General features: G+C 51.4%; 1 protein-coding gene across 1 annotated transcript; it reads left to right on the plus strand.

Moving 5' to 3' along the window:
- On the plus strand, positions 1-24,926 carry WDTC1 (WD and tetratricopeptide repeats 1). Its single transcript, XM_069035724.1, has 16 exons — positions 1-177; positions 5,923-6,061; positions 8,385-8,468; positions 9,504-9,550; positions 10,615-10,726; positions 11,147-11,334; positions 11,998-12,180; positions 12,479-12,573; positions 13,691-13,806; positions 14,882-14,957; positions 15,572-15,668; positions 17,024-17,197; positions 20,483-20,718; positions 21,091-21,259; positions 21,667-21,859; positions 21,993-24,926. Exons 2-16 carry the CDS (start codon positions 5,954-5,956, stop codon positions 22,188-22,190), a joined length of 2,076 nt encoding a protein of 691 aa, XP_068891825.1. The 5' UTR covers positions 1-177; positions 5,923-5,953; the 3' UTR covers positions 22,191-24,926.
- Positions 24,927-26,585: the final 1,659 nt, after the last annotated feature.

Here is a 26,585-nt window from a genome sequence, read left to right on the forward strand (position 1 = left end):
GCGGCGGCGGGGGGCGCAGCGCAGCCCCGGACAGCTGGAGGGGGTAAACAGGGCCGGGGGCGGGGGGCACGGCCGGGGCCCCGCCGCAGCCCCTGCGCTGCGTCCCGCTCTGCCCCGCATGGATGGAGCCTCGCAACCTCCAGTGCCCGCTGCGCTCACGCCCGGGAGGCCTGACAGGTAACGGGCCCCCGCGGGCCGGACGGGCCCCGCCGCCCCCGCGGCCCCTCCACCCTGTCAGACACCCCCTCCCCTTATCCCCTTCCCTGCCCGCCGCCCCTCGGTGCCCCCTTCCCTGTCAGCTACACCCTGTGCCCGCTTCGCTCGCAGCTACATCTGCTGGGCCCCTTCTCTGTCAGCCGGCCCCCGGTGCCCCGTTCCTGTCAGCTCTCCCCGCTGTGCCCCCTTCCCTATCAGCTGCATCCCCCCATTCCCTCCCCAGTAAAGCACACCTCCTGCCCCTTCCCTGACAGCCGTACTCTCTTTCCCGTCAGCTGTGCCCCTGTACCCTCTTCCCTGTCAGCTGCCCGCCCTGTGCCCACTTCCCTCTGAGCTGTACTCCTCAAACCCCTTGCCTGACAGCTACATCCGCATGTACCCCCTTCCCTCTCAGCTCTCCCCCCTCACCTCCCTTTCCTGACATTTCCCCGCACCCCAGGCTCTGTCAGGTGCCCCCTTATTCCCCCGAGGAGTCTTGACTCCTTTTAAGGATCTCTCCTTTATCCAGCCCCTCACCCCCATTTTCCCCAGCCCCTCTTCTCCCCAGCCCTGCATCATCTGCTGGTACCGCCCCCTGACAGGTACAGCTCCTGCTTTTTGGCTTCTCTTTCCCCCTCCCACCCCTGGCACTGCCCTGTCCTCACATTCCTCTCCCCTTTTCTGGGTGTGACCCTGCTCTGCTCCCTTCTCTGCCCACTGTCCCTTCCTAAAGCCTTCACAGAAACTTTCTCTGCCCTGGTGGGTGGCCTGTAGCCCCTTCCTTGGAGAGGGGATCAGCCTCTCCTCCTTTGCCAGTTAAACTGCTTCCTGGAGCTGCTGGGCCATGTGGGACTTGGCACTGGGATGTTGGTTGTGCTGGGCTGAGGTGTTGCCTGGCATCTTCCCTTTCTCCCGTGGATGTGTCAGCTGGGGATCAAGGGAGAGGCAGGGTTCCAGTGGGAGGCCTGAGCCTGACGCACCGTGTGGCCTGAGTGTGTCAGAGTTTCCCTGACAGTCCCCTCGTGCCGGCTCTGTCAGGGTTCACATCTCACCTCTTCTCCTGGCTCCCTGTTCCAGCCATCTGTCCTGGCCAGCCACTGCTTCTCCTGACAGCTCCTTCAGCTGGAGCAAAACCTTCTTTTAACAAGGTGTTTACTGCTAACCAGGTCATTCCCTCTTGGTTTTCCAGGTTTCTTAAAAAAGAAAAAATAGTTCCTATCTACATGTATGTATTTTAATTTGATCTGTGACCTCTTGGAAAGTCAAGGTAAAGAAAGCAGGGAAATAAGTTGTGAGGATAAAGAAGCCTCTTGAGATGGGCTCTGGGTAGTGTTTGGATGGGTGAAATGATTTATAGATGCTGAAGGGAGGTTCTAAGGAGTCTTCCCTTGGGATGAGTTGTGTGTCCAGAGGCTCATGGTGTGCAGAGTGCTGCTTTTTCCAATGACCTTGAGTTTGGAGCCTGAGAAACCTGGGCACATCCAAGCAGTTAGGAATTGGATTGCTTGTTTAAAACTGCTGATTTCAGGAGGCCTGCTGCTTTGTGGAGTTCCTTGGGGTGGATAGAGCCTTTCCAAAGGGGGCTGGGGGTCTGACCCCCCTGTGCAGAACCCGTCTCTGTCATTGTGTTGCTGTGGGTGGGAGGTGCTCAGGTGGTTCCATGAGAGGGAAATACAATCCAGCAAAGGAGCAATCCCCCAAATCCAAGCTGTGGTGGGAGTGTTTGGTGTTAAATTGATGGAATTATTTGTGTTATCAGTGTCAAGGTTTTGTTTCCAGACCTGGAGCAAGTGTTCCTCCCCATGCCCTGGAGCACCCTCTGGAAGTGTACTTTCCCAGGAGCTTAAGGGGCTTTTAAATGACTGTCAGTGTAAACAGAGCCTGCCAGATTTGGAGCCCACAGAAATCTGTGCCTTGTTAATTTTTGACTGTGGATTTAAAGGCCAAGTCTTGCGAAAGTTTTGTGTGGCAGCAGCAGGAGAGTCTGGGAGGAAAGTGCAGGGAGCTGCAGGTGGGCTGATCCTCAGTGAGCTCCAGGGAGCACTTTGAGAAGAGGTTGTCACTGGATGAGGTGACAGCTGTTACTGGATCCCAGGTTTTTGTCCTGTCTGGGGTGTTCCAGGTGGGTTTGGAGCAGTGAGGGATGAGGGAAAGTTGTCCTTGAAGGGTGATAGAGAAATGTGTCCTGGTGTCATCTAAGGAGTAACCCCAAAGAAGTCACGGAATCATGGAATGGTTTGGTTGGAAGGGACCCTACAGATCATCTTGTTGCAGTGGCAGGAACACCTTCCACCAGCCCAGGCTGTTCCAAGCCCTGTCCAGCCTGGCCTGGAGCACTTGCAGAGGCAGGGAGGGACGGGATCCTCTCCTGCGTGTAGCCAGAGTGCAGCTACCTGTGGAGTCAGCCCTGGCAGCAGCAGTGCAGATTTATTTTAAACTGTCCCTTGCTCTGGGGCTTAATCCCTCATTCCACCAGGAGCTGGTTGTGCAGGGTTAGTTAAAAGCCAGGAGCTGCAAGAATGGGTTAGAGCAGAATTTGCACGGTGGTTTTGCCTAAAGAGGAACATTCTTTACCAATTTCCATGGTGGAAATTTCCAAGGAATTTCCAATTCCTTTGGTGGTGACAAAGATGGGCTCTTTGGAGGGGCTTCATGTTTGGAAGCCTTTGTGTCTAAGAAATTGGGAGGCACAGTTTATTTTTGTCTGATTTTTATTATCTGTATTTTGCAGGAGACCTACAAATCTTGGGAGATTTTGTGTTTTGTTCCAGGGTCAGTTTGTAACTGGAGGCTGGATCTGTACAGTGGTGGGGTCAATAGTCTTTAGTGTTAAGAACACTTAATATTTTATTTGTTTATTATTTATTTATTTAATATTTGAACAAGGTAACTGCCATATCCATGGGGACTGGGAGTCTGGGACTGGGATCAGTTGTGGCTAATGCTCAAAATGTGATCTGGAATGAGAGTTTGGGCTTCTTAATCCTTTGTCTGTGATTCCGTGATAATTTAAAGGTTCCCAGAGCCTTTGTAGTTGTGGAATACCTGTTGAGCAGCAACAAATAGCAAGGGAAAGGAGGAAAGGCTCTTGGAGCCTTCTTGGCCAAGCAAAGGCACAAGATCCAGGAGACTTTTGAGCATTTTACAGCATCCAGTTGTCAAATCAAGCACTTTCCTGGATGGAGAGACACCTTAAACTCCCTCATTCCTGTTTGGCTGGGTTTTATGCGAGCCTGTTACCCAAGGCCTGCTTTCCTCACCTGTGTGTCTTTTAAGAAGTAAAGTTAAGATGTGTTGATCTCCCGAGACCTGCATTACAGTGTTCTGCTGGGGCCACCTCTGAGTTACCACAGCTGGCAGTGACTTGTCCAGAGTTGGGAAGCTCCACAATGCATCAATAATCCCAAAAACGCTCCCAGAAATAGCCAGCCCCTGTGTATTGCTGCTCTCACCCAGCCAGGGTGGGTGTCAGAGTTCCACAAGGTAGAAAATGCTGGCACAGAGGAGCCTTTGTTGAAAAACCAGGGAATTTGGGTCTGTTAAGGAGTGGTGGTTTTGGGGGGTTTGGATATTCCTTCCCTCTGGGTATCCGGTTCATACAGCGAGTTTATAGGGTATTAATGGTTTTGCAGTGACTTATTTACCTCTAAGTTGGCTTCTTGATGTGGGTTAATTATGGCTGAATATGGGAGATCTGGGCCTTTCCATGCATGCACATTTTTTTCACACGTGTCCTTGAGGTTGTTTGGTGCTGTTGGAAGAGAAAGGAGCTGATTAGAAATTAGCCACAAGTAGAGATAGGAAATGTGACAAAAAGACTCCTAAAAGAGCAGTGGGGTATTTGTCAGTCGGGAGGGGACAGCCTGTCTGGCCCTGGCATAGTTCTTTGGGATCCTAAGAACAAAATTCATTTGCTCTCAAAGAGGAAGACAGGAAATCTGCCCGTCAGGGAAGAAGAGGAGGAAGCTGGATGTTGCCTGGAGAGGGGAGATTGTGGGCAGAGCCTGGGAATGTTGTAGGGAAGCAGTAAGAGGAGTGGAAGGCTGCAGACGAGACTGAGGCGTGAGATGTGCCTGGGGTATTGTCCCTGTGTCTTTTGAGGATGGACTTGGGGTTAGTGGATCAGTCACTTCCCTGGAAAAGGTTGTACAACTGCCACCAGTCACTGGTCACAGGTTCCTGATGTCCACCCTGAGCCTCCCCTGGCCCAGCCTGAGGCCGTTCCCTCTCCTCCTGTCCCTGTTCCCTGCCAGCAGAGCCCGACCCCCCTGGCTGCCCCCTCCTGTCAGGGACTTGTGCAGAGCCCCAAGGTCCCCCCTGAGCCTCCTTTGCTCCAGGCTGAGCCCCTTTCCCAGCTCCCTCAGCCACTCCTGGGGCTCCAGCCCCTTCCCAGCTCCGTTCTCTTCCCTGGACACGCTCCAGCCTCTCCGTGTCTCTCCTGAAGTTTGGGGAAGCAGCTCAGAAACTTCTCAGGAGCCGCAGAATCAGCAGATCCACCTGCTCTTGTGCCCAGATGCTGCTGCTTCCTCCCCTTCCTGTCCTTGGGAGTCATTCCTGAGGGAAGTTGTTGTTTTTGTGGCTGCCCCATCCCTGGAAGTGTCTGGGGTTGGGCTGGACAGGGCTTGGAGCAGCCTGGGATAATGGAAGGTGTCCCTGCCCATGGCAGGGCGGGACAGGAGGGCCAGTGGGAGCCCTCCTGTGGCAGCAGAGAATCAGATGAGGTTTGCCAGGACTCCTGTTTGTTGCAGCGTTTCTGTGAAATGCTCTTGTTTCAATGAATCAGCATTTCCTGATATAGAAGAGGAAAATTTTGGCTTGTTCTGCTTGGAAATGTTTTTAAAGAGGATTTAAAACTAGAGGGTTACATAGGACAAAATGGGTGTTTGAAATTTAATTTTTATTCTTTTTGGTTTTTTAAAGAGAGCTGTAGAAATATCTAAATGGGCCAGGTTGTGGGATGAAAATTGGGGGAATTACAGCATTTCTCAGAGACTGACTGGTCCTTTGCTAGGCAGCCTGTCCAGCTCAGGGTTGTGACCATCCCTCTGCAATTTGAATGGTTTTTAGCAGGAGTAGCCAATTCCATGGGGTTTCAGTTATTTAGGTTAGTACATTAAACTCCATTAAGAGCATGCAAAACTCTTAATTTCTCCTGGAAATTCAATTTTAACTGGTCACCCCTTTTCTCTTGCTGAGGTAATTAGGTGTTCAGTTGTCACCTCGTGGTTGGCTGTTGTGATTTCCAGGGAACGTTCATGCCCTTTTGGCTATTTTAGGGGTGTTTTTCTGATAATCCAATGTAGCAAAGGAGAGAGAAGAGGTGGCCAAAAGCACCGATGCTGTGTTTATTCACAGTGTAACCCTTGTTGGTTGTAGAGTTTGGGAAACATGACCTTGGATGTGAGTGGTCGTGGAATGGTGGGAAGGAAGCCTGGGACAGGACACTGCCCTGGACCCACAGGGTCTTTGATGGGATAGGAACATGGATTTTCCAGGCTGATGTAGTCCTGGAAGTCTGCTCATCATGAATTTCTCCACAAACTGGGAATGGCCTTGAGTCAGACATTCTTTGTTCTTCCATTATTCCTTCCTTGAGTTCCTTCAGGAGCCTTTATTCCAAACTTTTCAGTTCTTAGCCACTACTATTTCCGGGAAGCAGAGCTTGGCACTGTATGTGAGTGGCCTAACGTGGGGTGTCCCTGCCTGTGTCCCTCCTGTCCTGTCCAGGTAACTGAATGAGGATCCTGGCTCGGCTGGGATGCTTGGATGCACAGCAGCTCTTCCCGTAGCTTCTCTTCGTCTGCCCCACTGCAAGAAGATGGCAAAAGCCAACATCACCAGAGACATCATCCACAGGCAGATCAAGGTACGTGTGAGCCCTGTTGGTGTTGGGTGGAGAGAGGTGGAGTCAGCGCTGGATTGGGAAAAACTCCTGGTGTTGCCTTTCCTTGGGAAGAGATCTCTGTTACTTACATATTGATAAGCCCTGTAAGGAGCTTAGGAGAACAAACACGCAGGACCTGTCGCTGTCCTTAATGGAGATCTGGGATGAAGTCTGGCATGACAGGAGCACAGTTCCTCTCCCCAGGCTGGTTTGCCATCAGCAGCTCTGTTCCCTTTGAGTTGAAGAGAGAAATAGAGCTGCTTGTGTTTGGGCACCACAAAGGCCCTTAGCCAGCTTCCCTCTCTGCTTTCTGTGTTCTCCCTGTGTGATCTTGCCATCAGAGGTATTTCTGACTGTAGTAAAGCTAATGATCTCTGTCACAGCCTCTCTGTCTCCTTTTCTTTAGAGAGTGCTGTGTTGCTTCCTTTGTGTAGGGGAAAAAAAACTTGTGCAGTGGTGGGATCAGTCATCTGATGGCTGCATTTGTGGAATATCAACGTGAAAGGACTGGCTGCAGCAGACACAATAGGCAATTATTGCTTGGACTCAGAGGCCTGAAATCATTTGCAGCTTTGCTGATAATCAGCATTCAGGAAAGGGATCTGTGAGTAGCCAGAATAAGGAACTGGGAGCTCGAGTGCTCGCTTTGCAGTTTGGTACCAAACTCGGTTATAAGCTTGTAATTTAATCCATGTGCAAAGATTTATTTTGCTGCCCTAACAAGGAAGGGCTGGTTCTGTGGTTTGAGCCTTAGCCTGGGACTGTCTCACACTGTCTGCTCTGTCAGACTTTGATGTGTGACCTTGGAAAGATTGCTAAGTCAGGCAGTTCCTTGTAGGAAAAGCAATATCCTACCCCACAGCCCTCACAAAGCCACTGAGGCTGCAGTAGCACAGAACTGTACCTGCAGCACCTTGCAGTGCTTTAGGAGTGCTCTCCACAAAAATACATCAAGGGGTTTGAAGTTTGTCATGGAAGCTCCTACAAAAAGCCTGGTTTGTTTTGCCTCTAGTCCTTTTATGTCTGTCTCCATTTTGTCTTCAAATAGCTTTTGGTGTGTGGAGTTCATTACTGAGCATTGGGCTGGGAAGGGAACTCAGCACTTGTGTGTCTGCTCTGGGACTGCTGATGTGCTCCGAGCAGGGTGGTTTTTTGGGCACCAGCAGGGTGATTTTGACATTAGTGTTCCCACCTCGAAATGCTGATGAGGAAGGATTAAGCTGATGAGTGTGGCTTGGAATGGGACCACAGCTGGGTCAAGTCCTAGGGAAGAATCTCCTTGGACATTAGATGTTCCATCCAGAATCTGACTTGCATTCCCTCTCCTTCATTCCTGCCTCTGCAGTTGGCCTTCTTTCATCAGAGCCATCTGCTGATGCATCTGTGAGCCCTGTGAGATCACAGGGGAAACAACTGTCCTGCTTTCCTTCACCTTCATTTGTACTGACGCAGTTCTGTGGCAGCTGTTCCCATCCCTCTGGAACAGCCTGTGCTGTGGCTCTGCAGCTCCCGCTCCCTCGCTGAGGAACAGCCCATCCCTAAAGGAAGCTGGCCAGTTGCACTCCCCACTTCTTCGCCCCATGGTGCTGGTGCCTTGGGACAGGCTCTGCAATGGCAGAGTTCTCCTGAGCAGCTCTGCTCCAGTTCTGCTGTCCTCAGGATTGAGGTCCTGCTGAAATCCTTGCCAAGGGGTAATAACAGGTTCTTCCATATCTTCTGTTTCAGGCCCAAAGTAGGGTCAGCTCATTCTGCCTCAGTGTGGGCCTCTCAGAGCTGGTTTTGGCTCCCCAGCTGGAGCCTGGCACTGGTTAAAATCAGTTCAGGGGCAAAGATTATGATCTGCCCACCTGGAGATGTTCAAAGGATGGGAAGGCTGGAGAGGGACTTGTCACAAGGATGTGTAGTGGTGGGACAAGGGGGAATGGCCTTGAGCCGAAGGAGGACATGGTTAGATGGATCTTGGGAGGGAATTCTTCCCTGTGAGGGTGGTGAGGCCCTGGCACAGGTTGCCCCGAGAAGCTGTGGCTGCCCCATTCCTAGAAGTGTCCGAGGCCAGGTGGACGGGGCTTGGAGCAGCCTGGGACAGTGGAAGGTGTCCCTGCCCATGGTGGGGAGTGGCACTGGAGGGGCTTTAAGGTCCCTCCCCACCCAAACCATTCTGGGATTCTGTGACTCCTACTACGCTACAGGACCTGTGGGCACCCCAGTACCTGGGGTGATTTTTAAACTTGGAGAATCTTCTCTGGAAGGGCAAAAGGAGTGTTGTGTTTGCTGTAGTCAGTGTGGTGCTTGTTTGGCCCTGCAGGAGAGGGGAGCGCTGGGCTTCGAGCGCCACTACCATGTCACCGACCCCTTCATCCGCCGCCTGGGGCTGGAGGCTGAGCTGCAGGTGAGTGTCCAGAGAGCAAACCACTCCTTGGTGTGCACCTCACTGCAGGAGGGTATGAAATTCTCTTTTGTGAGGTAAATGCCGTTTACTTGGTCCCCCAAACTGCATTAGAGCCAGGAGTAGCTCAGTGAGAGCTTGCGTGAGCTTTCTGCACTACTACTCCTGCACCTGCAGGAGAACCCTAGCAGGGTGGGCACCACCTAATCCCAGCACTGATCCCTGAAGGAGACAATTGTCAGCTGTTCAGCATACTCAGCTCTAATGGGATCCCTAAGGAACAGGTTGTAGTGCACTCTGACATACCTTAGAAAAGATTTTAAGATCATACAGAATATTCTGAGTTGGAAGGGACCCCCAGGGATCATTGAGGCCAAGTCTTAAGTGAACAGCCCATCTGGGGGTCAAACCCACAACCTTGGCATTATCAACACCCTGCTCTACCCAACTGAGCCAACCTCTAACACATCAATTATCTTGATTTGGGGGAGAAAAGGATTCTTTCGTCCCCCTTTTCAGTCACATCGCCCATATCAAACGCTGCTCAACACTCCCCCACATCCTGGTGCAGGTTGGTTAATGTGGATGAAGATGGATGATGTAGTCACCCAGCAGCAAGGTGCTTCTAACAGAGCTATCAAAAGTGCATTTTCCCTGTGTTCCCAGAGTGCCTGTACATGTAATTTGTCAGCCTAGCCAAGGGCTTTGGAAGCAAAGTCACCTTTCCATGCGTACAGCGGGATTTCAGCTGTAGCCGCTGAGACTAAACTGCCATTTTATTCAACACTACCTTTTTTTATTTGTTTCATTTTGCCTTTTCTACCCCAGCTGCTCTAGCATGTCTCTCTTTTCTGGAGGAGCTTATCTACCAAGTGTGTGGAGTTCTTTGCAGGGTTGGAATAAAAAAATAAAAAACTCTGCTTTTATTGGAACAAGTTGTTATTTGTGGGGAGCTCGCTGTGGCCTTGTCTTAGGACAGCTCTGTTTGATAAATCTGAAGTTTGAGTAATACCATCTTCCCTTGTTTCCTTTCGTCAGGGTCACTCCGGGTGTGTCAACTGTCTGGAATGGAATGAAAAAGGAGAGTAAGTATGTGGCTTCATTTGGGGGATCAACAAAGCCATAACCCCAGGTTTTCCCAAGAGTAGGATGTAGGTCATCTTATCATAAGCAGCTGCTTCCCATTTCTAGTAAAGTGGAGCTCAAGCTCAGAATTTGAGCTGTAGTAGAGCTCACGCTTCAAAAGAAGCTTTATTTTGTTAAATATATCTGGATATTATTAGAAATGCCCCTTTAGTGAGTTCAGAAGGGAAATGGTCAGACTAAGAAGTGGAGACTGAAGGCTGCTTCTCTTCTCTTAAGTGGTATTATGGATTATAATGGATCTTTAGGATTTGCCCAGCTGGTGGTGATATTTCCCCACCCCCTTCACCATGCTGTTAAAAGCTGTTGCTGAGGGACAAATATCCAAGGCAGGGAGGTAGAGAATTCACCCCTCTGCATGAGAAATGAGTGGATGGAAGGAAGAGGGGGTATTTCTGGGCATGCCTCTAACAGCATGCAAAGTCTGCCCTCTGACACTCTTCCGAATTATTTACCAGTGAAAATTTCATGTGCTTGAAAGAGAATGAGCTGAGAGTTGCAGATGCCAGATTCCTTTGGTTCAGATGCAGATGGATGGACAAGGCCAAGAGCACCTTGCAATGGCTTTGCACTCAAAAAGCAGTTTGTGGTTCACCCCATGAGCCCTGGGACTGCCTGGGCACAGCCGGAGCCTGGGAATGAGTGCCTTGGCTGGGCTTCAGGGATGATGTGGAGCAGTTAACACAGCCAGGGTAATAAGGAAGGCGGAGGCCTTGCATTTTGTTGTTGAGCAAACACTCCTGTTTTCCCATCGGAATCGGGGTGAGGTGCTTCAGTCAGCTGTGTTTTCCGTGGAATGGCTATTTGTCTGCTTTAGCTCCTTGACCTGGCTGAAGGGATGGGTGCACGGTGAGCAGCAAGGACAGAGAGCTGAAGGAAGAGAGGAAATGGGCTGCTTAGGGCTGAATTAAGTTAATGGATGTCTGCGGTCAAACAGCTCCACGGACCTGGGCATGGTGTGGAACAGAAGAATTCATGGTGCATATTTGTCTCCTGTTCCTTTTAGCTTGTTGGCCTCTGGCTCTGATGACCAGCATACCATTGTGTGGGATCCTCTGCACCACAAGAAACTCCTTTCTATGCACACAGGACACACTGCAAACATCTTTTCTGTCAAGGTACGTGGTTAGAAGGAATGAGCAGCTAACAGAAGCAGCAACCTGAGCAGCAAAAGGATAAATCCTTGCTGGGAAACATTTTCCTGCAAGCAGTTTTCCCCCCAAAAAAGTTTAATATTTCTGCTTATGGGGAAAAAGGGATTAAATCTAATATTGCACTCAGTTTATGCAGATTCCAGGCTTATTCTCTCTGTGAATTGGAAGGAATTGGTTGTAGCGAAGTGGGATGTGTGATGAAGACACTCTCCTGTGTCCTGCTGTAGCTGGTGACTCTTGAGTGTGCACGCTGCCTGTGTAATAGGGAATAACATGGGTTAGCCCATGTTCCTGAAGCAGAATTCCTGCTTCGTGACTGCCAGGGTGTCCATGTCAGCAGCCTCAGTGCTTCTCCAGCCTGAGTGTCCCATCCCTCTTCCGCAGTTCTTGCCGCACTCGGGGGATCGGGTCCTCATCACGGGAGCTGCAGATTCCAAGGTGCACGTCCACGACTTGACTGTCAAGGAGACCGTGCACATGTTTGGAGATCACACCAACAGAGTGAAGCGGATTGCCACGGCTCCCATGTGGCCAAACACCTTCTGGAGTGCAGCAGAAGATGGCTTAATCAGGTACAGGATTCCAGTTGGTTTGGTTGTGGGAACCATCACAATGTGGGCTGTGCACAGACCTGAAGAGAGGCTGTCTCTGTACTAAACACCTTAAACTCATCTCTGCCTTCCCTAAAACTGGAAGGATCTATCTTGTGGAGTCATACATACTCTCCTCAGTTCCTCCATTTTCCTCACTGCTGGAAAGGGTGGCCAGGAAAGGAGCAGGTCATGACTTGGGAGTTAAATTTGGAACTTGAATAAATCTGTGCACATTATAGATCTGCTTTTAATGATTATCCTGATACTGAGGCCTAGTGTGTGTTGAACTGAGGTGCTTCTAGTAACCTGTGGCACCAATGACTGTTGTTCATGTCCTTGGTGTCATCTCTCTTAGCTGTGTCAGGAGGGGTTTAGGCTGGATATTGGGAAAAGGTTCTTCCCCCAGAGGGTGCTGGGCACTGCCCAGGCTCCCCAGGGAATGGGCACGGCCCCAGGGCTGCCAGAGCTCCAGGAGTGTTTGGACAATGCTCTCAGGGACAGGGTGGGATTGTTGGGGTGTCTGTGCAGGACCAGGAGCTGGACTGGATGATTGTGGTGGGTCCCTCCCAGCTCAGGACATTCCATGAGTCTGTTCCTGCTGTTACCCCATGACGTGTCTGCCCCACTCCCATCCCTTTGCAGGCAGTACGACCTGCGGGAGAACAGCAAACGTTCCGAGGTCCTGATCGACCTGACTGAGTACTGTGGGCAGCTGGTGGAGGCCAAGTGCCTGACAGTGAACCCCCAGGATAACAATTACCTGGCCGTTGGGGCCAGCGGGCCCTTTGTGCGGCTCTACGACATCCGCATGATCCACAACCACAGGTAACAGCACCTGGCTTTGGGGGCACATTTCTGGTGCAGGAATCTGGTCAGGGCTCTGATGGGAAGAGGGACTTGCAGGGATCCAGCACTCGCCTGTTTCTGGGAAGTTTTGCTCCATTTTTTCTATCACCCAAAGTCTTTTTTGATGAGTACATCAGGGTGGTGTGAGGCTGGTGACCCCACAGCTGTGTGGGCAGGAGGCCTTGTCCTCGTGGGTGGACAAGAAAAGCCGGTGTAGATCAGGCTTCCAGCAGTTGAATACTGTGGTTGTAATAAGGCTGTTCCTCTCTGTGGGTAGGAAGAGCATGAAGCAGAGTCCTTCAGCTGGAGTGCACACGTTCTGTGACCGGCAGAAGCCCCTCCCGGACGGGGCAGCTCAGTACTACGTGGCAGGTATGGGCCCTGCACTGGGGGTGACTGGGGGGACTTCACTGCCTGAAGAAGCAGAGTTCTGCCCATCACACACAAATCCCCTGCTCAGAGGATCTCTTCTGTGGGATGTTCCGTGGAATTGCAGGTTGTTTCACTGGGGTGGTGAGCTAGCCTTGCTGCTTCTTGTCCAGCATAAATGCATTTTTGTCACTCTTACTGGAAAGTCAAGGACTGGATATAACCTGGGCTCTACAGGCTTTCCTGGAGTTGGTCCCAGCAAATCTGCTGTTCAAAATTTTTTGGCACAGAAGTGACTTGTCCTCATCCTGCAGATAAAGAATCAGCGATGCAGTATCTGAGCAATCTAGATGACATTCTTCTCCAGTGTTCGTTATTTACTATCCTTTACCCCAAAATGTTTGTTTCTTTTTTTAAAAAATAGCTCAGACCAGCATGTTCAGCAGACCAGTTCTGACAGTCCTGCTCCTGATGAGTCCCACTAGAGGATTCCTCAGGTCCCCTGAATTGGTCATGCAACACATCTGCTGTCTGAAGAACAGAACCTGTGTGTGAGCTGAATATTTAGGAGCTTTGGTTTTGTTGTGCTGAGGGCTTTATTAAGGAAACCTAATTAGGGGGTTGAGGATGGAGGTATTTGCAGATGGCCACAAATCACAAAAGCCAAATCCTAGTGAATCCCTAAAACTGAGATTTGCTGGGTTCTGCAGGCTCGTTGTTTAACAAGGCAGTTACAGTTCCTGTCTTCATGTGGAGGTGGCTGCGCAAAATTGGAATCATGGAATCACAGAGTGGTTTGGGTTGGAAAGGACCTTAAAGCACATCTTGTTCCACCCCCTGCCATAGGCAGGGATACCTTCCGCTGTCCCAGGTTGCTCCACGCCCCATCCAGCCTGGCCTTGGACACTTCCAGGGATGGGGCATCGATACCTGGAACCTGTGAAAAGGCACTGTGCGTGTTCTGGTTCCTCATGGAGGGATCCAATAAACAGTGGGAAATGGAAAATCCCGTAGGTGCTTGTGCTCCATGGCTTTGCTCTTGTAAAAGGGAGCAGCTGGGGTAGGACAAAGACAACAGTTAGGAGTTAAGCCAATAATTATGGACTTGTCCTCCTCACAGGGCACCTCCCGGTGAAGCTTCCAGACTACAACAACCGGCTGAGGGTCCTGGTGGCCACGTACGTCACCTTCAGCCCCGATGGCACCGAGCTCTTGGTCAACATGGGAGGGGAGCAGGTAAGGAGGCAGCAAAGCTTCACATTGGATCACTGGACATTGTTGTGTGCTCTTGAAAATAGGTACAGCAACTTCTCTGTGGGTAATGTGATTGATCTTAAACTGCTTTCTGATTAATTCAGACTAAATACTTGGGATTAGGGATATATTCGTTACGCTGTCACTGATCAAAGTTAAACTATGTTCTGTTGTGATTTTCCAATTCACATTTCACTCTCTGGAAGAGGAGAAAGAAAATAAACAAAACCAATTCTGGAATTGACCTTTGTTGACCTAGAAAGGATTCATAACTCATTCTTGAAACATCAAACTGCTTCTGTAATAGAACGTAGTGAATAAGGAACTTGGAGAAGAAAAGGCCTTCACCTGGAATATTGATTGCTTTAATTTTAAGCTCTGGGTGATATTCATGGATCTTTTGTAAAGCCTATCAATGGAATGAGAAAATCCTCCTGACAGCATTAATCAGCGTGGATTAAACAGGACCTTTGCTTGTGGGCAGGTTGCACTGTGCTTGTCCTCTGCAGCTCTTTCTCACACGTGCAATCACTCCCTTTAGAAGAAGGTGAGCTGTGGGTCCAGCCCAGGCTGTCCATTCCTGTCCCAGTACAGCTGTAAATCAGGATTTCACAGGACTGCCCGGGGAGTTTCTCGGGAAATACTGGTTCCATCTTAGAGAGTCTCTTCCTCAGTGTCCTGCCTCTTTTGTGTCAGTTGGTGTTTGGTTTCTTCATTATCACCGTGTTAATTGAAGTATCTTAGTTGCTTGATTGAGCTATGAAGCTTTCTGAGCAGGTTGGTCAGTGGTCAGGTCATCTTTTAAGTTCTGCAGGTGTGGAGTAAGACCAAGTTCTTGTTTCTCAGTGTTATTCTCTCTGAACTGGGCTGGCCTGGGATACACCCCAGTTACTGCTGCCATCCCTTGTGTGTCCATCTATAAACAAGATTCCCAGTGAGAAAACTGGAAATAGCAAACACAAACAGGGAACTGTGCACCCACTGAGCCCTTTTTTATTTCTGACTTGAGCATCTCTGTTTTGCAGACTTGTCTCATGCTCTTCTTTCCTTTCCTTAGGTCTATTTGTTTGATCTGACATACAAACAGCGACCATACACTTTTCTCCTCCCAAAGAAGTGCCACACTTCAGGGGGTAAGTGTGCTGCTGTCACAAAGGGAGTGAACAGCAGAGTGAAGTTCTGTGCTACACGACTCATTTTCAGGGTGCAGGAGGAAAATGAAGCCGGGTGTGGGTGTTGCTGGGCTGTTTGTGCATTGCAGTTCATACCCTGAGTTCCAAAATCCTTCTGCAGAGGGACAAAATATGAGGGCAGAAGTGACCTGTGGAGAGGGGTGTGTGTGAGCTGAGCGTGCCTAAAGCTATGCTCAAGGATTAAGCAGACTTTGTCAGTGGTTGAGGTGCTGGTATCCTCCCAAACCATTCCAGGATTCGGTGATACTCCAACTATGGCCTAAAATCAGTCGAAGCCCTTGCTGTGTGTGAGCTCTTAGTTCTGTGTGTGTCTGGTTTTCTGATCTAGAATTGTATTGCAAAGGACACTGCAGAGATTTGTAAATACAAGAAGTACTAAATATAAGAGGACAAATCAAATCCAGGCGGCTGGAGCAGGTGGAGTCACGGAGGTTTTGTTTCTGCTCTGAGTGGGGCTGGTGTGTTGGCTTGGCCCTGCTGTAAAATAAACCCTGAGTTTGTATAATCTACATTGATATTTAGCATGGTTGTATATTTCTTTTTCTGACCTTCAGAAGTGCAGAATGGAAAAACCTCTACCAATGGAGTGTCCAATGGGATCCATCTCCACAGCAACGGCTTCCGCTTGTCCGAGGGAAGGGCCCACATCAGGTGAGGGCCCACATCAGGTGAGGGCACAACTGCCCCTCCAGGAGGTTCTCTGGCTTCCTCCTTGTCCTTTGCCTCTCGCCAGGGTGAGGTGCTGCTAAAAAGGTGTGAAGTGCAAATCCCCTTTCCCTGCTCCTGGATCACCAAGTGGCCTCTGTCCTTGGGGCTGTGTTGGCCTCTGGTGCCTGGGCTGTGAACGGGAGGCAGACCGGGCAAGAGCATCCTGGGGGAAATTGTCCGTGAGGATTTTTCCTCTCTTATGATGAGTTAAGGTGGACAAAACTAAGAAATGATTTTTCAGGCCTGGAAGCAAAGTGTCCTGAGTGGTGGTTGCTTCCTGGCCCACAGGAACTGTGTGTTGATAGTGGCAGAGGCTGCCAGGTGAAGGGACCTTGCTTCCCTTTGCCATTTTTTGGGCACTTGCCTGCTGCAAACTGAACCAAAGCAGCCAGAATTGTTCTGTGACAGCAACACTGGAATCACTACTGCCATTCCTGGCGTGGGAGCTGGGACTGGATGGAGCCTCTTCTGTTGCTCCTGCTGATTTCTTTCTTTAAGAACAAAATGCAGTTGGGGCGAAGCAGCAGCAGCACATCTTGCTGGCTGTTTTTCTTCCAGCTGATGAGACTTGGTTCTAAGTCGAGGCACTTATTTAATACCATATATGGGTAGTCTGGGTTCCTCCAAAGTCACTTTGTGGAATGTTTCAGCTCCTCTCCTCTAGATGGCCCCTCCACCGCGGCAGCAGGAATGGGGCTGGAATTTTGGGTTGCGGAGCATGGGCCTGGTGAGCTCAGATGCTTCTGCATTTGCATTGTTGTGCATTGCTAAAAGAGGATTGGAAATGTTGTTTATGCAGTCAAAACAAAGATGTATTGGTGAAGTCCGATGCTTAAAATACCCACTGCTCATTTTGGAGTGTGTCTCTGTAGATGAAGAAAAAATGGAAACAGTCAAATGATGGTCACACTGATGTAGTGAGACTGCCACAGGGTGGGGAGGCCCTGGCACAGGGTGCCCAGAGAAGCTGTGGCTGCCCCTGGAAGTGTCCAAGGCCAGGTTGGATGGGGCTTGGGGCAACCTGGGATAGGGGAAGGTTTCCCTGCCCATGGCAGGGGGTGGAATGAGATGGGCTTTAAAGTGTATTCCAACCCAGACTATTCTGGAATTCTGTGGTCAAAACCAAGCCTTTTTCTTAAACTCGGGTTCTTCAGGTCCAGAGTCCCTTTTTGCCTTTTCCTGAATCTTTTATTAGCAAGTCTAGCAAGCATTAGCTAAGCTGGAACTAAACACTGCAGACTCTGACCTGGAGTTAAGGATGTACAACTTACCTGTGCTGCTCCCTTCTTCCCCTGCAGCCCCCAAGTGGAGCTGCCCCCATACCTGGAGAGGATCAAGCAGCAAGCCAACGAGGCCTTCGCGTGCCAGCTGTGGACCCAGGCCATCCAGCTGTACAGCAAAGCTGTGCAGAAGGCCCCCAACAACGCCATGCTCTACGGGAACAGAGCTGCTGCCTACATGAAGCGCAAGTGGTAAGGGGGCAGTGCCACCGTGGGTGACTCCCAGGGGCCACCTGGGTGAAGGGCCTGGTTTCCCTCTGTGAGGGCGGGGTTGGGGTTATCAGATTGAGCCACAATTGGGCACCTCTGGCTCAAAAGGATGGCACAGCTGTCTGTGCTGGAGAGATTCTGGGGAGCACAGCTGGTAGCAGCCCATTGTTTCACCTACTGATGTGCTGAGTGAAATCCTGACCCTTTCCTGTTTAAAAAGAAACCCCAAATCCACATCTGATTCACAGCATTCTGGGTGTCTCCAAGGGTGTTTGTGTGTCTTTGGGTGGTTCTGATCTGCATTGAAGAAGGGCTCTTAAATCTGCTGTCAACACATGACGTAAGGGTGACTGTGCTTTGTAACATCTCCTGACAGAAGGCTGTTTTAGGGCTGCTGGGGTGGCTTTGGTTGCTGCTTTATCCAAGTACCTCACACTGCAGACACTCAGACCTGGTGGTTCCTGTGTTACCCCAGTTAACCCACACTCCCTTTGACTGGAAACAAACCTCTGGGAGGGATCTGGGGAGGTGGCAGATCCTGGCAGTCTGGAGGGGATTCTGCCCTGGTGGTTGCAAAACACCCTGTCAGCCTCTGCAGTAGGTAATGTCTGCTCTGACCAGTGGCCAGAGCTGCATCTGCAAGATACAGCTGAGTTATTTTAGTGCCTGTCCCCTTGAGCAGAGTAAGACTGAGTAGCATGACTTGCCATTAACATATTTAAAATAGCTGTGGTCCTTCATCTCCATTTGCTTTGTGAGGATATCCTTCTCCTCTCCCTGCTGAAATCCCCAGTATGAATTCTCCTCTCTTCTTGCCAAGATAAAGAGCAGCCAGCAGTTGTTGTGACTGTTGGTAACTGGCCTACTGGCTGTTTTGCAATAGCAGAGATTTGGGAGCTGCCTCAAAAAGACCTCAGTGTTCAGAGGGAGAAGAACAATAGGTTGGGATTAAGGGATGGAACACAGAAGCTGAGTGCTGATCTCATGAATGACATTTTTCTTATAGGAATCCTTTTTCCCGAAGGGTGTTGGCACATCTGAACCTTTCAGTGTGTCAGCTACTGCTTTGCCACAGTTTTGGGTAGCAGGAAGATGTGAAAAACATAGACACAGTGGGTTTCTGTGGCGTGCAGGGGGTAGGATTTAAATAGCACTGAGCTGATACCTTCCAGGTGCAGAAAAGGGGCACTTTTCTGCTAGGAACAGTTTGTGGAGAGTGGAGAAGGTGGCTGGGATGTCATTGAGCAGGAGGAGAGGCAGACAGTGACCCAGGCTGAACCACCACATGTCTCTGAGGTGTTCTTGATGTCTGGAACAGGTACAGGCCACCCTCAGAACCCTGCAGGTCCTGCTTTGGCCTCATTCTCTAAATAACAGAGAGAGCAAGAAAAAAGGAAGGTCTGTAATTTCCTAACCTCCCCTTGCTCATCTCCCTTAAGATGCTGCTCATATTTTCCAGCACTTCTAAGGCTGCCCTTTGAAATTTTTCTCCTAAAAGCCAACTGCATCCCCCTCTGGATTGCTTTCAGCAGTCCACGTTGGCAGTACTGAGCTGATTTCTAGTTCTGCACAAGCTGAGTCAATCCTGTAACAAAGGGAGAAGTCAGAGCCTGCTTTACATCCCACCATGTCCATTTTCACACCAGTCTGTTGGGCTGCCAGCGCTGGTAGTTGAGCTTGAAGGATGTTTGAGGGTGGCAGAGCAGTTTAAAAGCCCAGTCAGGTGTGCAAATGTGAGACACCTGTCTGTCATCCTAACAGGTAACTTGCATTCCCTCTTTCTCTGACTGAAAGGGGCCTGTTGCTGCATGTCCTGAATTAACCCTGGCAGTGTGCAGAGGCAGCCCTGGAGAGCCTCGTTCCTGCTGCAGATCTCATGGGCAGGGCATTCCACCCTCTGCTTTGCTGGGGAGTGGCCAATACCCACCTGGACAGGAGGGAGCTGCAGGGTGAATGGTTTGCAAAACATGCTCCTGCAAGATTTGGAGCTCCCCTTAGTAAGTCCAGTCACTGGGACACCTCTTCCCTGTTCCACCTGCGCATGAGGAGGAGCTTCTTTACTGTGAGGGTGACAGAGCACTGGGACAGGCTCCCCACAGGGGGTGTGGATTCTCCTTTACTGGAGATGTTTAAAAATTGTCTGGACACAATCCTGAGGAATGTGCTGTAGGGAGCCCTGTTTGAACAGGGAGGGCATCCTGCATGACCTCCAGTGGTCCCTTCCCACCTAAGCCTTCTTGTGCTTCCCTGACAAGGGTTTCATGTGATCTAAAATTGTTGCTCTGCAAATTCATCATCTCCTTGGGGGTATTTTGGACTTCGGTAGGTGCAGTGCACAGGATCCTGGAATGGTTTGGGTTGGAAGGGGCCTTAAAGCCCATCTCATCCCATTCCCTGCCATGGGCATGGACGCCTTCCACTATCCCAGGTTGCTCCAAGCACTGTCCAGCCTGGCCTTGGACATTTCCAGGGATGGGGCAGCCACAGTGGGGCATGTAGGTTACAGGTATGAAACATTATTATTATTATTAACCATCAAATGGAGCCTTGGGCACTCAGCCTTGCCCTGCCAGCCTGAGCTGAGCACCATAGCAGGCTCAACAAGTCCCTCCTGCTCCCAGAGCACAGCCAGAGACAGCCCCATCCCCACAGCCCTGAGCTCGGGGAATCAGGCTGTAAACAGGATACAGATACCCAGTACGGCCCAGCCTGCTGTAACATCACTTCTAAAACTCCAGGGTTTTTTCCTGTAAAGGTGAGAAAAGGCTCCTGCTTGAGACATTTGTGCATTTGTGGTGGGAGGTCCTGCAGCTCCTGGCGGGGGCTCCGTGGGCCGGAGCTGTGCCGTGTGTCCACACAGGGGCACGATTGAGCTGTGACAGGGAGCCCGCCTGGCACGGGAGGGCTGTGCTGCCTGGCCAGAGGGCTGCTGCATCCTCCATCTTCAAAGGACTTCCCGAAATGTGCTGCAGCAGGGAGCTCTGCTCTCTTGGATTTAAAATGGCAGGTCAGGGCTGGCGGGGCAGCCTGGTGTGGTCACATCCCAGAGCTGCCTGTGGGCGTCTGCAGAGGCCTTGGGGAGGCTGGGCTGGGTCAGGTGGTGCCCCCGAGTCACAGCAAATGCTGTTAGTGAGCTCCTGGGGTGTGGGATTGTGTAGAGAGCTGGAAACAACAAGCTGTGGAGTGAAATGAGGGCTGGGAAACAGCAGTGGAAAATGTTTGCTGTTGCTGCTTGGGCTGGCTAATCCACCGCTCCCTTTTCCTCAGGGATGGGGACCATTACGATGCTCTGAGGGACTGCTTGAAGGCCATATCCCTAAATCCATGCCACCTGAAGGCCCATTTCCGCCTTGCCCGCTGTCTCTTTGAACTCAAGTACGTGGCAGAGGCACTGGAGTGTCTGGATGACTTTAAAGGGAAGTTTCCAGAACAAGCACACAGCAGTGCCTGCGATGCACTAGACAGGGACATCAATGCTGCCCTCTTCTCCAAGAGTGATAACGGTGAGTGCTGCTGCTCCTGGGCTTCTCCAAGGTTACACTGAAATCTAATGAGCACACAAGGACTTTCCTCCTTAAACTGCCCCTCTGAAGTAAAGCTCCAACTTCTGAGAGAGATTGATTGTTGCTGTGCAGAAAAACTAGCCTGAGCCTGTTCTTTCCTTGTGCCTGGTCCTGGTTTGCTCTTGAGTGAGAGTGTGATAAAAGGAGTCTGATGTAGCCAGGAGATAATCTGGAAGGAAGGAAGCTCGTGCTCTGAGCCCAGCTCCCTGCTGGAATTGTCCTTAACTCTTCTCTAAGGCTGCTGGGGTCTCCTGGGGTGCTGTTTGCTTAGAACTCCCCCAGTGGTGCTGAGGAAACGTGTTGTCCTTCCAGCTGAAGACAAGAAGGGGGGAGGCCCCATCCGGCTGCGAGCCACAGGCCGCAAGGACTCCATCTCTGAGGACGAGATGGTGCTGAGGGAGCGCAGCTACGACTACAAATTCCGATACTGCGGCCACTGTAACACCACAACAGACATCAAAGAGGCCAATTTCTTTGGCAGGTATGCTGGCAGGTGGTAGCAGGGGTGCAGGACAGAGTGAGCAGCAGCAGGGTGCTCTGTTCTGTGGGATAAAGCCTCACATGTAGCCCCATGTTCCCGTTCATGAAATGACACGGACGCTGGTTTGGAGGGTTGGGAAAAGCTGGCGGGAACCCTCCTCGTGTGTAGCTGCACGAGCAGCTGGTGAGGAGCAGATCCACAGAGGGCCTGGTTGGGCTAGCACTGAAGAAATCCATTTGGGATTGAAAACAGGGCTCCTGGGGATGCAGGGAACCAGCATGGGTAGCTTTACCTGGATCTGTAAGTGTGAGGGGTGTCAGCCTGCTGATGGTAGAAGCCATGTGAGATTCTCAGCCTGCTGGAGCCTGGCTCTTGAGTGTGACCCAGGCTCTGCTCCTCTGCCCTAGCAATGCCCAGTACATCGTCAGCGGCTCGGACGACGGCTCCTTCTTCATCTGGGAGAAGGAAACCACCAACCTGGTGCGTGTGCTGCAGGGAGACGAGTCCATTGTGAACTGTCTCCAGCCTCATCCCAGCTACTGCTTCCTGGCCACCAGCGGCATCGACCCGGTTGTGCGACTCTGGAACCCCAGGCCGGAGGTAAGAGCTGCGGTCAGAGCCTCCCGTGTCGTCGGATGCTCTTTGCTGCTGTCTTTTCCTACTGGGCTCTCCCGTTGCAGCAGCGGGAACAGCCCCTCTTTGGTCCTGAGTGCTGTCCCTCGGTGTCTTGCAGAGTGAGACCCTCAACGGCCGCGTGGTCGTGGACATGGAAGGTGCTTCCCAAGCCAACCAGAGGCGGATGAACGCGGACCCGCTGGAGGTGATGTTGCTGAACATGGGGTACCGGATCACAGGACTGACCAGTGGTGGGGCTGGAGGCTCAGATGATGAAGACAGCTCAGAGGGGCAAGTCCAGTGCCGGCCCAGCTAAAACAGAACTGCCTCTCCTTCCTCTAATTGTTTGGCTGAAAGGGAACCGAGTTTCCTTGGTCCTGAACTTTCTCTGGTGAATGACTGCACTGTTTCGCACTATGCACAGGGTAGGACAAGCTGGCAGGGGCAGGAGCGGCCGTCTCTAAACCATCACCTCCTCCTCCTCCCCGGCAGTGCAGTCCGGGGTTTGCCTTTAGTGGAATTTAGTCCCAACAGGGGTCTTTGAGTTGTCTGTGAGCAGTGTAACTGGTGATTATTTTTCCAGAGCTGCTGTATGATCTGGTAGAGGGGCTGTTGCCTGCATTGCAGGGGGGATGTTAAATTCCTGAATAAAATACAAACCTAGGGCAGGGGTTATGGAATGAATTTACTGCAGTGATTTTGAAAGCTTGACTGTGCTACCAGCCTGTCTAGAGGCCCCCGGTTTATGGTTGTTGGCCATGAAACACCTGTTTTGTCCCATAACATCTTTCTTCTGGCTTCCATCTCAGACACGTCAGCAGATGTAGCTGTGCTGTATTGAGGACTGGAGGTTGCCTGTCTTGTCCCCCTGTCTTAGCTGAGGGATCAGTGAAGGCACTGGGTGTGTGCAGCAGCTCCACGGGGCAGGACGAGCTTGCCCACTTCTGATACTCCCTCCTGTGGTCCCTGAGCCCGTGGAGGGAGCTGACAGCGATGGGCACAGGTTGGATCAGAGGCTGAGGACTTGTGTAGCTAAAGCTGCTGAGGAAGGGGCAGGTGACAGCACCTCTCCATTGCCCAACGTGTGTAGCTGTGTTTGCTTTCTCCTCTCCGCTGTGCGGGAGCTGAGAACGTTGTCACTGTGTGAATGATGCAGCTACAGTCTGGAGTTGTCAGAAGCAGCGTTTTTGTGCAGCCAGCTGCTCTGTCTGGGCCAAGGTGGGCCTTCCCTGCCTCCTTGTTGGTGTAACATCGGATGGATTCGTGGTCCTCTCAGGAACCCTCCTTCCTCTTCCTGCTCTCCACGCCCTGACTGGCTGCAGAGCCAGGAGCACACCTGGAAACACAGCACTGTACTTCCATTCCTTCCCCCTCCTGTAACACACCCTGTAAACACCCTGTTTCCCCTCTTGCAGTTGCCAAACACTAAATACCCCACAGATCTTACACAGCTGTGCTACAACCACCTCTGGAGGTTGTTTTTTTCTAGGACTATCAACCAAGACCAAAGAGCCCCTGGAGATCTGAACCGCTCTGCGCTGTCTCGTGTCTCTTCCTGCCGAAGGTCTGAACATGTTAGCCGTGGTCCCAGGGGTGTGAGGTGTGTGTCTGGGAGTGTGCGCGCATGTGTGTGTGCTGTTCTTCCATGTGGTGCAATCCCTGGTCTTCCTGTTGCTGCCGTGGAAAGATGAGAGGCCTCCCTTTCCTGCCCTGGCTGCCTCTGGCTGCCTCTGGCTGCCAGGCGCTGCCGAGCGCGGCTGCGCGGGGCTGCCTGAGCCAGGGCTGCCTCTGCCTCCCAGAACAGTCCTGGACACGAGGAGGGAGAGAGGTCAGCGGGCAGCATCTCTCCAAGGACTGTTCCCTGCAGAGAGAGAGAGAACTGGGACCTGAGGGTGCCCCTCAGACAGAGACTCGCCTGCTCTCTCCCAGGGTGAAGCCCGAGCTCGCCCCGGTGCTGTGGGAGCCCCTCAAAGGGACCAGCTCCCCGTGTGCTCTGCCCAGCTGTGGTGGCAGGACCAGCCTCCCCTCTGCTGCTGAGGCAGAGCTCACCTGGGCCAGGTGTCCCTCAGCTCCTGGGGCAGGTTTGTTTGTTCTCACACAGTACCTGAGACTGTTGAGTTCACCTGGCTGGGGGTGCACCCCTGGCACTTGCTGCTCTTCCAAACCCAGAGGCAGCAGAAAATTCTCCTCACTTGGGTGACTTTCTGACATGGTATGCCCTTTTCTTTTTTTGCTTAAGGCTTCCTACTAGATGCATCTTCTTTTTTTTTTTCCCCTCTCTTCCTCCCACTCAAACATTTTTTTCAGCTTTCAGTAGACGTCTGCAGACTTTGATTTTTAAACTGAGAGACTGAGATGGAAAGCTCTGAAGAGGACAGACCTCTCCCTCCCCATTCACCTTTTGCTGTGGCAGCTATTTTTTGGGTTTTTTTACCCTTGTGAGACAGTGCAGCTCTTTTACCTGCCAGTTGCAGTGTGAAAGCAACCAGATTCCCTGCCTCTGCAAGTGGGTTGCTGTTTTTAATGGCTGCTTTGGTTAAAAAAAAGAAGATTAATAATAATAGGAGAGAAGGGGAGAGAAAAATCTTTCTGCCTCTAGCCCCTTTTCCCCTTGCTGTGGGCAGATTACCTGCTTGTCGCTTGTTAACGAGGAATTTGTATTTATTGGTGAAGGAAAAAAACATGCTGGGGAAGTCAGGAGAAGATGTTGCTTTATTGACCTCTGCTGTTTACTTCAACCCCCTCTTTGGGAAAGCTTCTTCCTGCTCCTTCTGGTTAACTCTTTCTAGCCTGGGATATGCAGGGATGCCTCCTTTATTTTTGTATTCTAGCAATGGGCTCTCCGTTAGGAGACTCTAGGATTCTCTTAGTGTTGCAGTGACCATTGCTTCTCGCTTTTTCGAGTACTAAAGATGATCATCTCGTAAACTTTGCCCCTGCAGTTGTAGAGGTAACACACGAGCCTTACTGCCCTCATTAGAAGGAGCAGAAAACTTGTTTCTCTGGTCCCTGGAAGAGAAAGGGTTAAGCGATTAAACGATTCTTTGTTCTAGTTCTTTCTTGGTGTGTTTTGTTTGGGGGATCGTGGTGGCTTTGTTCTACCTTTCTCCTCTGTTCGGGTGGGTGGAGGGTGGCCTGGTTGGGCCAGGTGCTGTCTGTTCTTCAGAGAACAGAGGCTCCAAAAACTTGAGTGGGAAGGGGGCTGGGGAGCCCGAACCGTGGCCCATGAGCTGTGGTGGCCACGGAGTCAGTGCTGAGTTAATCTGTCCAGGTTTGGGAACTCGGAGCTGTCAGTGGCTCGAGGGTTTGGAGCTGCCAGCACTGGGGTGGGGATGGGAGCAGCTGCCTGGGAGGAGGGGAGGGAAGCACGTCCTGCAGAGCTGCTCCAGCAGTCCGAGGGTCTGAGGGGCTTTGTCAGAGACAGCAAAGCTGTAAAATCCTGTGCGGTCCCTGCTGAACCCAGAAGCCAGAGTTGGGTGAGCGGAGGCACAAAGCTGCCCGAGCCCATCCGGCCTTGTGGCTGCTCTGGAAGAGGCCCCGGGCCGGAGCAGCGGAGCCCTGGGGCCCCGGGCAGAGCCAAGGTCACCTGCCTGAGTCACTCACTGAGAGACCTCCCGAGATGTTCCTGTGTCAGCAGCAGCACATTCCCTGCCTTGCCTGGCGTGTCCAACACCAGCCTTTGGACCCTGAGATGTTCCTTTGCTGAAGGATCTCACCAACTCACTTTTTCCTCTGGGTTCCTGCTGCAAAACCTCCCAAATATTTCCTTGCTCTCCAAGCTGCAGGCCTTAAGGGAGAGTTGGAAAACCAGGCTGTTATTTTCAGAATCCATTTGAACTCTTCTCTTAAAAATTCCTGTTGGACACCTTTCAGCCGAAGGTCTTTTGAGGCCTCTTCATTTCAAATCCTGTCTCATATAAATTATTGCTTTAAGAGGCAGCTCTGCTGTAACAAAGCAATGAGCATCCATAGCTGGAATTGGCAATCAGCTAATTGGGTCAGCTCTTGGAGTGAGTGGTTGGAAGCTGAGTGTTTGAATTGTGGGTGGAAATGGGTAGAAGGACCCAGAAAACGAGTTTTATTTGTCATTTGGGTGAGAGGATTGGGTTGAGGAGGCAGAGGAGGGATATGCTCTGAGATGTGGGGGGAGGAACAGTTGCAGCCTGACTGACAAATTCACTTTTCTCTGATGGAACTGTTGGCAGTGCCAGCAATAAAACTGCACCAGGCTCAAGATGGGTCCTGTGTCTGAGCAAAATGGGAGCAGGGTGTCGGGAATCTGCCTGCTGTGGGTGCCAGGAGCAGTTCAGTCCTTGTAGCTGTTTCAGGCCTTGCTGCTGCTGCAGGAGAGAATGACGGGGACCCCCTTTAGGGCTGGCCTGGAGAGGAGCTGGGTCTTGTCCTGGATTTCACAGCTTGAGAAATCACCATGACCAGCACTTGGCTCTGGGAGCACTTCCACTGGTGCCCCTTGTCCCTGAGAAACCGGTGGCTTTTCCTTTAACCATGGAAGTTGCCCTGTGGATCGGCGGTGGTAGCTGGGGAGGGAGAGAGGGGGAAATGCAGCTTCCCAGTGACAGGGAGAGAGAAAAGCCCCGAAGGCTGGAGCTGAGGGCCGAGGTGGCTCAGGGCCACTTTTGGGGAGGGTGGTTCAGCCTGGCACATCCCATGGGGCTGTGAGTGGCACCAGCAGAGCCCCGAGGGAGGTTTT

Source organism: Aphelocoma coerulescens, chromosome 23 (genome assembly GCF_041296385.1).
Source record: "Aphelocoma coerulescens isolate FSJ_1873_10779 chromosome 23, UR_Acoe_1.0, whole genome shotgun sequence".
NCBI lineage: Eukaryota > Metazoa > Chordata > Aves > Passeriformes > Corvidae > Aphelocoma > Aphelocoma coerulescens.

What these genes read in the sequence shown, in the direction of transcription:
- WDTC1 (XM_069035724.1), top strand. Translation starts at nt 5,954, where the DNA reads ATGCTTGGATGCACAGCAGCTCTTCCCGTAGCTTCTCTTCGTCTGCCC. An exon ending in CGCATGATCCACAACCACAG is followed by an intron (nt 12,181 to 12,478) that starts GTAACAGCACCT and finishes CTCTGTGGGTAG; the next exon opens with GAAGAGCATGAAGCAGAGTC. An exon ending in GAGGCCAATTTCTTTGGCAG is followed by an intron (nt 21,260 to 21,666) that starts GTATGCTGGCAG and finishes CCTCTGCCCTAG; the next exon opens with CAATGCCCAGTACATCGTCA.